The sequence below is a fragment of the Colobus angolensis genome, unplaced genomic scaffold, assembly GCF_000951035.1.
Source record: "Colobus angolensis palliatus isolate OR3802 unplaced genomic scaffold, Cang.pa_1.0 Scaffold214, whole genome shotgun sequence".
In the NCBI taxonomy this organism is placed as follows: Eukaryota; Metazoa; Chordata; class Mammalia; order Primates; family Cercopithecidae; genus Colobus; species Colobus angolensis.
In genome coordinates, this window is record NW_012115311.1 from 715,581 (window position 1) to 728,743 (window position 13,163).

At 45.0% G+C, this 13,163-nt stretch overlaps 1 protein-coding gene across 1 annotated transcript in view; it reads right to left on the bottom strand.

Moving 5' to 3' along the window:
- Window positions 1–403: 403 nt before the first annotated feature.
- RGCC (regulator of cell cycle) overlaps window positions 404–13,163 on the bottom strand; it is a 13,641-nt gene continuing 881 nt past the window's right edge. The window contains exons 2-5 of the mRNA XM_011943038.1: window positions 12,660–12,864; window positions 4,311–4,418; window positions 2,419–2,481; window positions 404–797 (exon numbers count right to left, since the gene is read on the bottom strand). Of these exons, the coding sequence (XP_011798428.1) occupies window positions 790–797; window positions 2,419–2,481; window positions 4,311–4,418; window positions 12,660–12,864 (384 nt within the window). The 3' untranslated portion in view covers window positions 404–789. The remainder of the gene's footprint in view (window positions 798–2,418; window positions 2,482–4,310; window positions 4,419–12,659; window positions 12,865–13,163) is intronic.

A 13,163-nucleotide genomic window follows, 5' to 3' on the forward strand; every position in this document is an offset into this window, starting at 1 on the left:
GCACCATCATTTTCAAGTCGTCCAGCTATCTCAACTTTCCCTCGTATTTAAGTCCTGGATTGTAAGAACAACTGGTATTTCCCTTAATTCAGAGAAAGAGTCCATGCCACCTGCAGTGGTGCCAAGATATGAGAAGGAGGGCAGAGACAGAATAGAAACCTAACTTCCAATGAAATCACAATCCTCAAATTAAAATTTCCCTGCAGCCGTCTGCCAGCATTTCCTTCCAGAGCACTAAATGAGCTAAAGGAACACTTTAAATTTACTGTCCTCTTGTCTAGTGCAATCAGAGAGCACCCAGGGGCCTTGCGAAGGAATCAAGAAGCATGTTACTCCCACTAGAATATTATTTGAATGGAAATATATTTTTTAAAATAAAGAAGAAGAAAAGGAAGCAGACTCTAGTTCAAATTTTATTTGTATACAAAAATATATTATAATGGGAAAGCTTACTGCTATTTCCAACTATATATAATTAATTACAAATATTTTCATAAAAGCACTTTAAATTACAGGAAAGCTATGTTTTAAGAGAAAATACAATATTAGCATGGATCGTCTGTTCTAATACGCTGCAGGCAGGTAAACAAAGTCAGTTTCACTGTCTAAATTGCCCAGAGATGTGATCAAAGGCTGATTTTAAGGTGAGCCTGAGAGTGGCCTGGTGGAAGATTGAGTGCACGTCTCCATCCCCTCTGGCAGCAGATTCTAGTAGCTGATTTTAGCAGGTCCTCCGAGCTTTCTGAAGCTTCTCCCTTATGATGAAAGGACCCAGAACTTCTTCTTGTTTCACATACCTGTAAATGAGAGATAGGTAAGGTTATCCACTCAGAGGCTTACAGTTCCTATGCTTAACCACACCACACTGTCTCAGACGTGCATCAAAGAACCAAACTCAATGCCAGGCTTCCCACATGATGAGTGTTTGATTAACTGGAATGACTGGGCAACCCACTGCAATTTCCATGAAGTAGACAGGCTTGTTACATGGGTCTAACACAAATTATGCTACAATTATAATAATCCCTGTCAAAACAGGCCCTGGTCTTCTGAGGTAAGATGGTGCTGTACCTAAGAAAAGAGGCAGTAAAATCTTCAAGCAAATAGAGATGATAAAAGGACTTTCTATCTGATATTTAGGTTTGTCTGCAAGAGCGTTAAGAACATAGTTATTTTTAAATAACCAGCTTTGGATTTAATTTTTCAGAGTTCACCCAGCTCTTTAGCAAAGAATAGCATTAAATACTTCTCACAGAAAATCAACCCTTCCACTGGAAAATTAAGGGGCTGGGACAAAATTCTCCCAGCCCATTCTGTGACTAAACAGGACCCCCCATAGTACAGTTGCTGAACCTTCCATCCCAGAAGCTGGAGTTGGTCCTCCTGGCTCTTGCAATCTTATCCTCTGCAAATGGAGTGTGTAGATAGATTGTGAGGGTCCCTTCTTCTGGGCCCCTGTAGTGCAGTTATAATTTGATGTCTTCAGTTCTCAACATTTGTGGTCACACAAAACGGGTAACCATTAGTGTAATTCCCAAATAGGATGCTTGCAAGTATGCATACCTAATCCAGGTCGTTTGTCACTGGTGTGGGTCTCTGGTGAAAGGCCCCTCCAAGCCAATTCTCTCTTTTGGCACCCACCTGTTAAAGTTAGATTTCACCCAAACCCTAGATCTAACCTGGAAAATTACCCTGGCCCATGGGATGGAACCCTTTTGGCTTGTTGGAGTAATGCACTTGTAGTTAATCAGTTCATTTCTTCTCTGAAAAGCCTGACAGGCCATCATGATGGTAATGCTCCAGTCTTGCTCACTCTCCATTTCTCAAACAAAATGCCACTGTTTGCTGGTGACCTGTTCTCACTGTTTGGAAATGCACGTGGTCTACTTTAACACAAGTTATCCCAGAATTTCATTCCTAGCCACTAGAGTCCTGTTTATTATTATTATTATTATTATTTTATTTTTATTTTATTTATTTATTTATTTTTTTCTGAGAGAGTTTCGCTCTGTCACCAGGCTAGAGTGCAGTGGTGCAATCTCGGCTCACTGCAACCTCTGCCTCCCGGGTTCAAGCGATTCTCCTGCCTCAGCCTCCTGAGTAGTTGGGACTACAGGCACGCACCACCATGCCCAGCTAACTTTTGTATTTTTTAATAGAGACAGGGTTTCACCATGTTGGCCAGGCTGGCCTTGAACTCCTGACCTCAGGTGATCCACCCGCCTCGGCCTCCCAAAGTGCTGGGATTACAGGCGTGAGTCACTGCGCCCGGCCTAAGGTCCTGTTTCTAAACCTAAAGAAGGCTTCGGATGCCACTTTCTGCCCCAGGGCAAGCTGGTTAACATGACAACACTTTATCAGAAGTGTCTGTTAGTTTTTTGTTTGTTTTTTTGTTTTTAATATCAGACATGTACTTACTTGCTAAAGTTCTGTCAAGATCAGCAATGAAGTCCTCTAGCTCTTTTGTGTCTCCTAATTTGGCTGTGAAATAGGGGAGAGAGAGAGAGAGTTCCGTTTCCATAACAAAGACAGCTGATGACTTCATATTGAGTTTTCCAGGATGTTGGAACGTCCAGGGTTATAGAATGGATTATGTCTATTTTACATCTACCTCCTTATCTTCAGAGACTTTATTGAAGAGTGTCCTGGGCCAATCCTAAGTGTGTGCTCTAGTGTTTTGATACAGTAAACTCAGAAACTGATTCTGAAGACTAGCCTCAGTGTTTCTTTGTTTTTTAGTTCATCACCACCCTCTCCAACCATCCCACCCCCTTCTCCATCACCTGGAAGAGGAATCTTCCTTCACTGTCTTAAATGTTTGCAGGAGAGCGAGGAGCAGGAAGGGAAGATAAAAAGAGTTTGGTTTTTGTATTGTGTAGAATATGAGTTATTAGTCAAAAAATTCAGTAAGCATAGCACTGTGCAGAGCGGGCACCTGGACTGTGTCACTCCGGCGGCACTAGCCTTCTGATGCATTCATGCTTGTGCCATCCCCCCAGGGCAACGCTGCAGCCCTCAGAGTCCCTCCAGTATGAAATGAATGAAGAGTTCACTGTTTCTTATCCAAATGGTACCGGGAAGGCACTGTGAGGCTTCTGGTTCCAGGACAGCCTCATCCCCTCCAGGTGCCCACACAAGGTAACGAGTCCTGATTTGGTTCTCTCTAGAGCCTGAGATGTACAGAATTTTTTCATATAGTTGACTTTATTTCTGTAGAGTTCATCACATCATTCACGCCTTCCCTGAAATGCAGTACTGGATAGTTTTATTAATTAACACTGCTGGCTACAAATGGCTAATTGTTCTTAGCTTTTTAAGTCAATTTGCCACTAGGGGCTTTTTTCCGCCTCTTTAATTCCTACCTCTTGAGGATCAGGTAACAAATCTGAGCATGTTTTAAGCCACTTTCTAGACTGCTCTGTCTCTGAATTCAACAGATCCATTACAGACTGAGAGCTGGATAGTGGCAGAATTCCCAGTGGATGCTAACGTTGCTATGTTGAGAAGGGAATTTTAAAATGCCTCTTTTGAAAAAAGAGCGAAGTCCTGTCTTACTGCCAAAGTGAAAAGAGTGATGGAATTGTCATTTCTTTTTAACTATGTTCCATTTTTATTGCATTCTGCAACTATTTTCAGCAAGTATAACTTTTCTTAAGGAAAAAAATTCCTTTTGTTTTCAAAAAGGCACTTGTCCAATGTAATAGAACATTCAGCTCTCTAGCTGGAGACATTTTACCAGTTCCAAAAAATAAGAAACTGCTCATGCATCTTTAAAGACATTTTAGGTCTATTAATATCACAGTAGAGACAGGCTGGAGCTGTTATTTTAAATCATGTTAGATTATAGCTTATCTCATAATGACAACTCCATTTAACTGCTAAATTGGTCATCTGAAACCATTGGTTAAATAATTAATGCAATAAAAAGAATCCTACTATCTGCAAAGGCAAACTGCTGAGTTTTAAATTCTAGAACCAGCAAGTCTGGGAGGAGACTCCTAAGAAACGCTGTCATTTGCACAGTCTTGATTACATCACATGAGAGAGAACAGTCTAGTCTCCAAGTTTTCTTTCTCCTTGTGACTTCAGGTTTTCTGCCCCAAATTATCTGATTTCACGTTCACACTGATTAAAATCCTAAGAAATAAAAAAATTCCACTTTATACTCTACAGTATTAAGATATTAGTCTTACCTATTTGTTTTGTACATTTGAGAAAGATCGTTTAGGGATAAAAGGGACAGAGAAGGCATTGAGAAGGGGAGAGGAATAAAAAAAGCAAAAAACTCCAATTCCAACTAATGACCTTACCTTTCTGAGGCGTGACAGCAGGAGAGAGAAGAGCTGGGGTAGAGTCTGTTGGAGAATTCAGTTTTTCATCACTGAAGCTGAAGCTGTTCCTATAAAGTGAATCTGCACCTTTCAGGAAGGAAAATGTACTCAATAGAAATAGTACTCATGAGACTATAGACTTATCACTTTATGGTCTATTGATAACCAACAATTTGTCTTCAAAATAAGCCAAAGCTGCAAATCTATAGTAAAGAAAACAGCCAGGCGTGGTGGCTCATGACTGTAATCTCAGCACTTTGGGAGACTGAAGCAGGTGGATCACCAGAGATCAGGAGTTCAAGACCAGCCTGGCCAACATGGTGAAACCCCTCTCTACTAAAAATACAAGAACTAGCCAGGCATGGAGGTGTGCGCCTGCAGCCCCAGCTACTCAGGAGGTTCAGGCAGTAGACTCGCTTGAACCCGGAAGGTGGAGGTTGCAGTGAGCCAAGATCACCACTGCACTCCAGCCTGGGCGACAGAGTGAGACTCTGTCTCAAAACAAAAAAAGAAAGAAAGAAAAGAAAACAGGTTGATTTCCAGGTTTTATGTTTATGCCCCCAAAATGATTCAAGACAGGGGAGTGTGTTTGTGTGTGTGTGAGAGAAAGTATGTGTGTGAGTGTGCATGACAGTGTGTGTGAGTGAGGGGGTGTGTGTGTGAGACAGTGTGTGTGTGTGAGTGTGAGTGTGTGTGCATGACAGTGTGTGTGTGCGTGAGAGCGTGTGAGAGTGTGAGTGTAAGAGTGTGAAAGTGTGTGAGTGTGAGAGTGTGAGTGTGTGTCCAATCAAGTACACCAAAGGTCCTTGCTTCCCTAATACAGGAAGGGGGTGATAGGATCATCATGACCAGTGCTTGGTTGATGGTGGGGCTCAAAGGAATCATCTCATGTGAAATATGTCCCTTCTGCCCTCTGAGCCTCCTAAAATACAAACATCCGGTATCCCATGACTTAATCCTCTTTCTCTGCTCAAGAGAGATCTTTGCTGTCTTGCTATCCTATAATTTAATAATCCTCTCTTTTACTTAAGAGGTTTTCCTAAGAGTCTGTACTCTTCAGATAAGCCAGAAGGTCAAAGATAAAGACATCTTCTCCTGGAAGTTCATCTATTAGACACTTGGAGTGACGTCATGGCTCCCTCTATTCTCCTACCTTCAAAGACTTGAACGACAGCAAGATGAGGCCCCAGAAGTTCAAGGCTGAGCTGGAAGTCAAGGGGACCATCTAGTCAACTACTAAGTACTAGGGTGACTTTGAACAAGATGGTATCTCTGGGCCTAGCTTACTTATCAACAGAAAGGGAAGGTGGACTAAATAATCCTTAAAGGCACTTCTAGCTCTAAAGTTCTGAGATTCTCTAAGTCCTGCTACGGGGAAGGAAACCAACCCACAGTTGGCCCAGTTGTGTGGCTGTGACTCAGAAAGGGGCTGCTGGCTGAGCAGCACTGACTCAAAGGGTGCAAAGGCAAGGCAGGCAGCAGAAGCAGGATGTGGCCCCTGAGGTCACGGGGAACAGCCTTCCTGGTTAAAACAAAACACAAAGCCAGCCGCAGTTGGAGCAGAGAAGTGGCTCTTCAGGTGTGAGAGGGCAGGGGTCTGACCAGGTCCCCGCTTCCTCGGGATTCTTCCACTTTAAGCCAATTACCTCCAGCTCAGGAGGAGGCAAAAACATCTCTCTTTGGTCTCGTTAACTGAAAAGGAATTTGCTTAAGTGACAAGAGATAGGCCCAGTACAAAAAGGATCAGGGTTTTTGGAAGAAGAGGTTTCTGGTCTCAGGGAAATTCAGCTTTGTCCCTAAGAGGCTGCCACAACTTCTCAGGTGCCTCTCCTGGCTCCCTTTCCCCCGACCCTCTCCTGCCCAGAGGCCCACCTGCCCCCTGCTCTTTTTGCGCTGACACTGCCATCTTGTCCACTTTTCCAAACATGCCCAGAAGACCCTTGAGAGCAACCCTCACAATCTTTGCTTCCTTCAGAGGTCCAGCCCAGCTCACCTGAAACCAGCACCATCACTGGGCTTTGAGGATGAACATGGACTGAGATCCAAAACCCTGGACCCTGAAACCTACATTTCCCCAAAAACACATTCCTCAGAATGCTGATCCTCCAAGGGCTGTGTGATCAAGTACCCCTGAGAAACACCAAATAGCTTTGGTCATTCCCATGGGTACGCCCACTTCCAACATCCTGAAAAGACTTGTGGTTAAACAAAACCAGCCCCATTTCCCCAGTGTACCTGACCACGGGACACTTTTTTGTGGTGTTCCTGCTACTATTTCTTAGGACCCTTAGACTCTGTGGAACCTTTCTTGGGAAGCCCTCCTGCTGGCTCCCTCAACCAAACCCACCTCCAAAGGAGAAGGCCTTTCCCCTACACACAGGAAGCTGGCCACACCCACTGCAGACCTGGAAGAGAGCCTTACTGTTCTCACCACGCAGTCACAGGAGAATCGCCACAAATGCAGCCTGAGAAACTCATGGGGAGAAGATGAGGCAAGATTTAGGGGCGAGAAAACTACAGAGGGTCCTGAGGAGGCAGACCTCATGCTTAGACTCCGAGCCAGAAAATACGAGGCCCTTGGCACATTATCTGTGGCTCTGAAGGATACCTGAGAGCTTCACCCCCATCCCTGGCCCAGAGACTGGCTGGCCCAGATGGCAGGGACCACACCTCCACTCTCTATCTCCCACAAGCAGCTGGCCTAGGAGAGCAACTTTCCACACGCCACCGCTCACTCCACCCACCCGCGTGCACCACAGGCCCTTCCCTGACTTTGAACTTCAGCTCTCTTCTGCCCCAACTCTCCAGCAAGTTTCCATCCACGTACACTCCTCTTCAGGGGGAGAAAGACATCACAATTTGTTCACCTCACAGGCAAGGAGGCCAAACACTGTTGAATGGTGGGAGAAGGAACAACCTAGATATGGACAGGCCATTACAAAAGAGGAAGGTAGCAGGGGAAAAAAGGAATCCAGCAAAGATTTAGGAAAAACTCAGCATAACTCATGGGGCCTGGAGAGAATCTGTAGAGAATGAGCCGTAGATCCGGAATATTGCCAGGGCTGTCCTCTGATCCTTTAGGTTCACAGACTAAATGCCTTCTTGACGTGAGCATTTTTCCCAAACTGAGAAAATATACAGACACAACTGACAGCCACTCCCACAGTGAGGGAGGAAGAGGGGGAAAAGTACTAGTTACAATATCTATTTATATAGAAACACACGCACACGGAGGCATGGATGGCAGCATAGCTACGCTCACTTCCTCCTGCCCGCCCCCACCCTGCCCACACCCCCCCCGACCCCGCCAACACACACACACACACACATTAGCTCACGCCCCGGTTCATTGCCACAGCATGACTTCACTCCCTTTCCATGAGGTGTACAATCTGGAACAGACCCAGCTCCAAGTTCTGAAATGTTCAACCTTCGACCATCAAGAGGAAGCCGACCGCCAGCATCCTTGAGCCAAACCTGCTGCAGCTGAGGCGCACCCTGTGATGATATCTACATGTCACGTATGGCAGAGAAAATAAGAGCCCTCGAGGCCCCAGAGCTACACCACTGGCAAGTGGGCATCTAGCGTCTATGACGCTGTCGAGTGGGTGTCTAGCGGCCACATGAAAACTGCATGACCCTGGACGAGTCACTCCGTTTCTTCCTTGTTAGAAGAATAACCTAATTATCTGTGTATAATGCCTGTGGTTTTAACGATTTAATTCTCAAGTTCCTAGCAGAGTGAAGAATAGCACTCCTGAGACAGAAAAGGTAATTGCAGAGAATACACAGAATCAAGATTCTCCCTCTTCTTGAGAGAGAGCAGTAAAATTCTTAAGAGAACTTTCTCTTTGGTGGCATCCTAGAACAAATCTCCCAAGAACAAACCCTCAACATAGAGGTACCCCAAGCTCTAGACTTCTCTTTACCCTTAACCAATAAAATTTCTTTCCACAGAGTTTTATTAAGAACATACAATGGGCAAAATCTCACGCAAGGCGCCTAGACAGATTTCAAGGTAGGCAAGGTCTGACATCCCGTTCTTTTCCCTCCCCTGGAACTCTATTCCTTGCAAAAATAATAGCCAATTAGTCTGATTAAATGACAGCAATGTGTTGCTGGCTGATCACATAATTCATGTATTATTGCCCCACGTGGGTATCAGGTGCTGCTATTAATAGAGGCTCGAGAGACCTAGAACAGTGATGATATGGGGAACCCGGGCAGGTGGTAAGGCTGGATATTTGAGGGCCTTACAACATTGGTTTCAATCAGCTCTGAAGCACCACCTCACATGTATCTCAAATTCCCATTAGAAACATCCCTGGCAAATCCACTTAGTGTACTGAAGCCAGGAACCTCAAATTCTGGGACCGTGTTTTCTAAGGCACCATCAAAAGAAAGGAAAGCATATGAAATATACAACTAACAGAGTTGGAGAAACTCTGCTGCAAAATAGAGGCTTGTTTAAAAGGTAGGTGTTTTTTTTTAGCTCGGGGGGTTGGGAGAAAGGTAATTTAGGGTTAGCGCATGTCCACGTGCTGCTCCAGAGGGAAGTAAAACCACAGACAGTAAACCTTGCCCAAGGCTCCTGTAAATAGAGAAGGATCCCACACTCCCACACGTTTAAAGCAAGCAAACTATAGTAATTAACTGAGAAAAAGAAAGCTTTGGACCTGCCTCCCTTTTGCCACAGGGAATGGCTGGGAGTGTGGGTTGAATTCTCCTCCTGAAAATCGAAATTCTGATAGCCTCGCCAAAGTGGGGCAAAATAAGGAAGAGCCTCTTTCCTCAGCTACTCCACCGTTGTCCCATCTCCCTTTCTGGGACCACGCCGTCCCTCTATATGCCTTGCCAAGCATCACAAGACCTGTCACCCATGCGGAATTGCTAACACAGTACCAGGGAACCCTGAAAGCTCCTCACTGGCCTTATTCTCTCATGGCTTGAACAAGTTCAGGTTCTAGCCTCAGTGACTTCTAAGCCACATTAGCCAACTGTCATGCTGGTTCTCCAGGGCCCACAAGGTCCCCTCTCCCAGGGCCAGGCCAGAATAGTCTAGGCAAAGATATGCAGGTGTTCTAAGTCTTGCTGATGCTAAGGAAGCCAGTTCCTCATTCCCTAAATGGTCCTACAATATCATAATAACCCTAGCATACACAGTAGACTTCAGACCTTTTTTACTGAGCAGCAAAACACTTCCCCCTTCAAAGGAAAAATTATGTGAAACCCCAATACATTAAAGATATAAGTGTATACCACCTTTTAAAGTTTAAGTTAATATCATAAATGTCTTATAAAGTCAACACACTGGTTAAAACTTGAAACATAATGAGTTAAAATTTCATTTAACACATTTGAGAAATCATGGTGTACCTTTTACAGTTTTAAAAATACTGAAAAGAAGATATATTTCTAAAAATAAATTCAAACCAAAGGTAGTCAATTTCTAAAGGACCTCTGAGGACAAGGTTTGAGAAACACTACCCGAACTCTTAATTGCATTACCCTTTTACTGCTGAAGTTAAAATTACTCCCACTAAAGTGCCTGATTTTTTTACATGTTGGAATCAAGTCTAAAGGAAAGTAACAACTCGATTTTGATCAACTACATTTGAATTCCACACCCCCCACCCATGTGAAGTTATACTGTAATTGTTATTTTGGTCCTCTTCACGTCTTAAGAAGCCTCCCTCAAAGTGGGAATGGGAAGGAGTATTTCCTTATTAAATATCTATTCTTCTTTCCTATCTGAGTAACTTCTTTCTTTCAGTAGAGGGAATGGCTACTTTTTGCCTTTGGGTGCAAGCAACCTAAATTTTTTTTTTAATGAGAAGGAAGAAGTATTCTTCAAAGAACACGATTACTGTTTGATCTTCCTTGTAAGGTTGGTGCACCTTCAGACAGAGCTGTAAAAACTAGAGCAAAAAAACAGAGGTAACATTGGTTTACAGCTTCATCCAAAATATTGTCATGCGAGACACTGGCTCCGATGTATCTATGTGGTATAGCACAGCATGTACATTGTAATGATATTTTGAAAGCATTCAGCAGAGCAAATATTTTCTACCTAATAGCACTATTAAATAGCATCCTTTCAATTTCACAGCTAGAGAAACTAAATCCCACTCATCATCCAGGGTTTGACAAGGCTCAAACTAGGCTCCACTCACGCTGCCAGATGAACACCGCCTCAGAGAGGCACCTTCACAAACAGCCATCATTGACAAACAGGCATGTGATCTGGGCTCAAAAGGACTTCAGTCTATTTGTGAAGACATGGTTCCCATTCTAGCTAATAAATCATCATCATCCTCATAGCAAGGATTTGCTAAAAGTGAGCTGCTGTTATTATCATTATCCTGGTTTGTCTCCCTCTTGATGAGCTAAATTTCAGTAGTATCTACCTCTCTTAAGCATTCTCTTCCACAGAAGAGCATTAAACAGACAAACGAGTATAACAAATGTCTGTGCTCAATTCTTGGCAGCAATTAAGATACACATATTATGCTTCCTTAAGAAATTACCATTTAGATACACACAGCTTCTGCCAACAATATTTCTAACCAGCCTTGTGAGAGAAAAACTACACATTTAAAGCAAAGACAAATGTCATCTGAGCTTTCTTTATATTCTTCCCATCGCTTCTCTAACCACCAAACTACAGGTTAGTCAGTTAACAACAAAGCAGAAAACAAAATAGACACATATAACCTAAGCAAAACTACAAACTATCCCAACTATCTCCCCTGCAACTGTTAAGAATGTGTTTCTATGCCTTCTCTTTAAGGCATCTGAAAACAGATCCTAGATCTGAAATCTCACTCAGTGGAAGTTGCAATCAGCCATGAATGGGCACTCTCAGACCTATTCTAGCGGAGTGAAGCTGTTGCTTAGAAAGGAGCTGTTCTTTGCCACAGAGCTGCAGTGACACACTGTCCCAGCTTTCTTTTCCATGGGAGAATCTGTATTTGATGAATAACTTGCTCCATGCCCCAGTAAAAGAAGACATATTTAAGTTTGGCCTTAGGAATTGAGACAAATTTCCAAAATGTAAACACTTCGCTTTGAAATTGCAAATGAACCTGTTCATTAGGAACAAAGTCCAAAAATTCTAAGTGGAAAAGTAACAGTACTTTCTTCCATCCCCTTTCACCTCAAAAGCTGCAGCTTGGTCTAACTCTCTGGCAATGCTGCCAAGGAAACTCAAGCTGGAACTCAGCTTTCTGAGTCAAACCCTGACCAGGGTGGTGAGCGCATTTATCCCTTTGCAGAAAGGCAGCTCATGTTCAAGTCTAGCCCCGAATCTTAGCCCAGGAACAAGGAAGAGTTCCAGGTTTCAAAATAAGAGAATCACAAGGAAAGGCCATCACTTTCACGTCCTGAGTCAAGGGCAGCAAAAGGAGTGACATTCATGCCTGTAACCCATCTAGGAATTAAAGGTTGAAGAATAACACAGAAGAGTTTAAAATTGACTTTGCACTTTGAAAAACAATAAGTCATTCTGGATTTGAAACCAACAATCATGAAATACTAAAAAGGCACCTAATTTGCTGTTTGAATCCTTCCAGGACATGTGAGCTCCTGGGAAAAGCTGTCTCATTGTTGTTGTTGTTGTTGTTGTTGTTTTGTTGTTGACAAAGTTGTTCAGGACAAAGAGACCCTGGGGTAGTCTCCATTGTGAGAAAGGTCACCAGGAAGCACCTTCATGCCCATGTGCTCTCTGGCTCCCCCTCCAGCCTGGTGGAGGACCTGGCTGAAAAATACTTGAACTTAGCAGTGCCAAAGATTTTCATAACTGCATGCAATGGAGCAACAAGTCTGAGAGCTCAGGGCCAGAAGAAAATGCAAACAGTTATTTCATAAATCCCAGGAACAGCAGTTTGGGCTTCTGAAACCTTTCCTGGTTTCATGAATGTTTCCGTTCTGCGCCCTCCCATGTCCCCACTGTGCCCCCTCATTCCACTGGCACCTATTCCACATCTGCCAAGTTACAGCTGAGAGGGGAGAGGCACGGGAAAGGAGAAGAGGAGGGAAACTGTGGAAAGGCCTGGTGCAGGTCCAGGGAGTCCTGTCTGGCTCAGTCGGGACAAGCTGCTTAAACTCGCCTGCCTGGTGACACACCTGTGGACGGCAGGTGGACCAACCTTTCCCGTGATTATCGTCAGGGGCCCCGCCACTGCTCGGCCTACTGCTTTGAGCTTCAGGACTAGGTTCCTGGACACCATTCCTCAGTTTACAGATAAGAAAACTGAGGCCGCAACCTTCGCGGGCCAGGTGCTGGGAACTGGGAGATCCCGGCGCCATCCTAGCGGGGGCCGCACTTACTCTCCGAGTCGCTGAAGCCGCTGCTGTCGCTGACGCTGGCGCTGCTGCGCCGCTTCATGCGCTCCAGGTGCTCCTCGTAGTGGAAGTGGCGCTCGTGGAAGGGCGACGCGAAGTCGGCCAGCACCGCGTCAAACTCGCACAGCGCGTCCGACAGGTCCTCCGCGGCCGCCGAGTCCAGGGCCGGGGCTGCGGGCAGGGCCGGGGACTCAGTGCACGGAAGTCAGGGGGGCAGCGAGACCACCTCCCAGGGCCAGGAGGGGCCTCCACGGTTCCCGAAGACAACTGACACTTGGCGCCTCTGCCAAGTGACAGCCACGCAGTCGCTGTTACCTTGTAATCTTCTCCACCATCCCCGAAGTGCGTTCTATTAACAAGTCCGTTTCACAGACAAGAAAACGGAGCCTCCGCCAGGCCCAGGGTCGCGGCCAGACTCCTCCCCACGCTCGCCCCAACCCCCGGCGCGCGCGGAGCTGGTGGTGGCGGGAAGGTGGGACATGGGGGCCA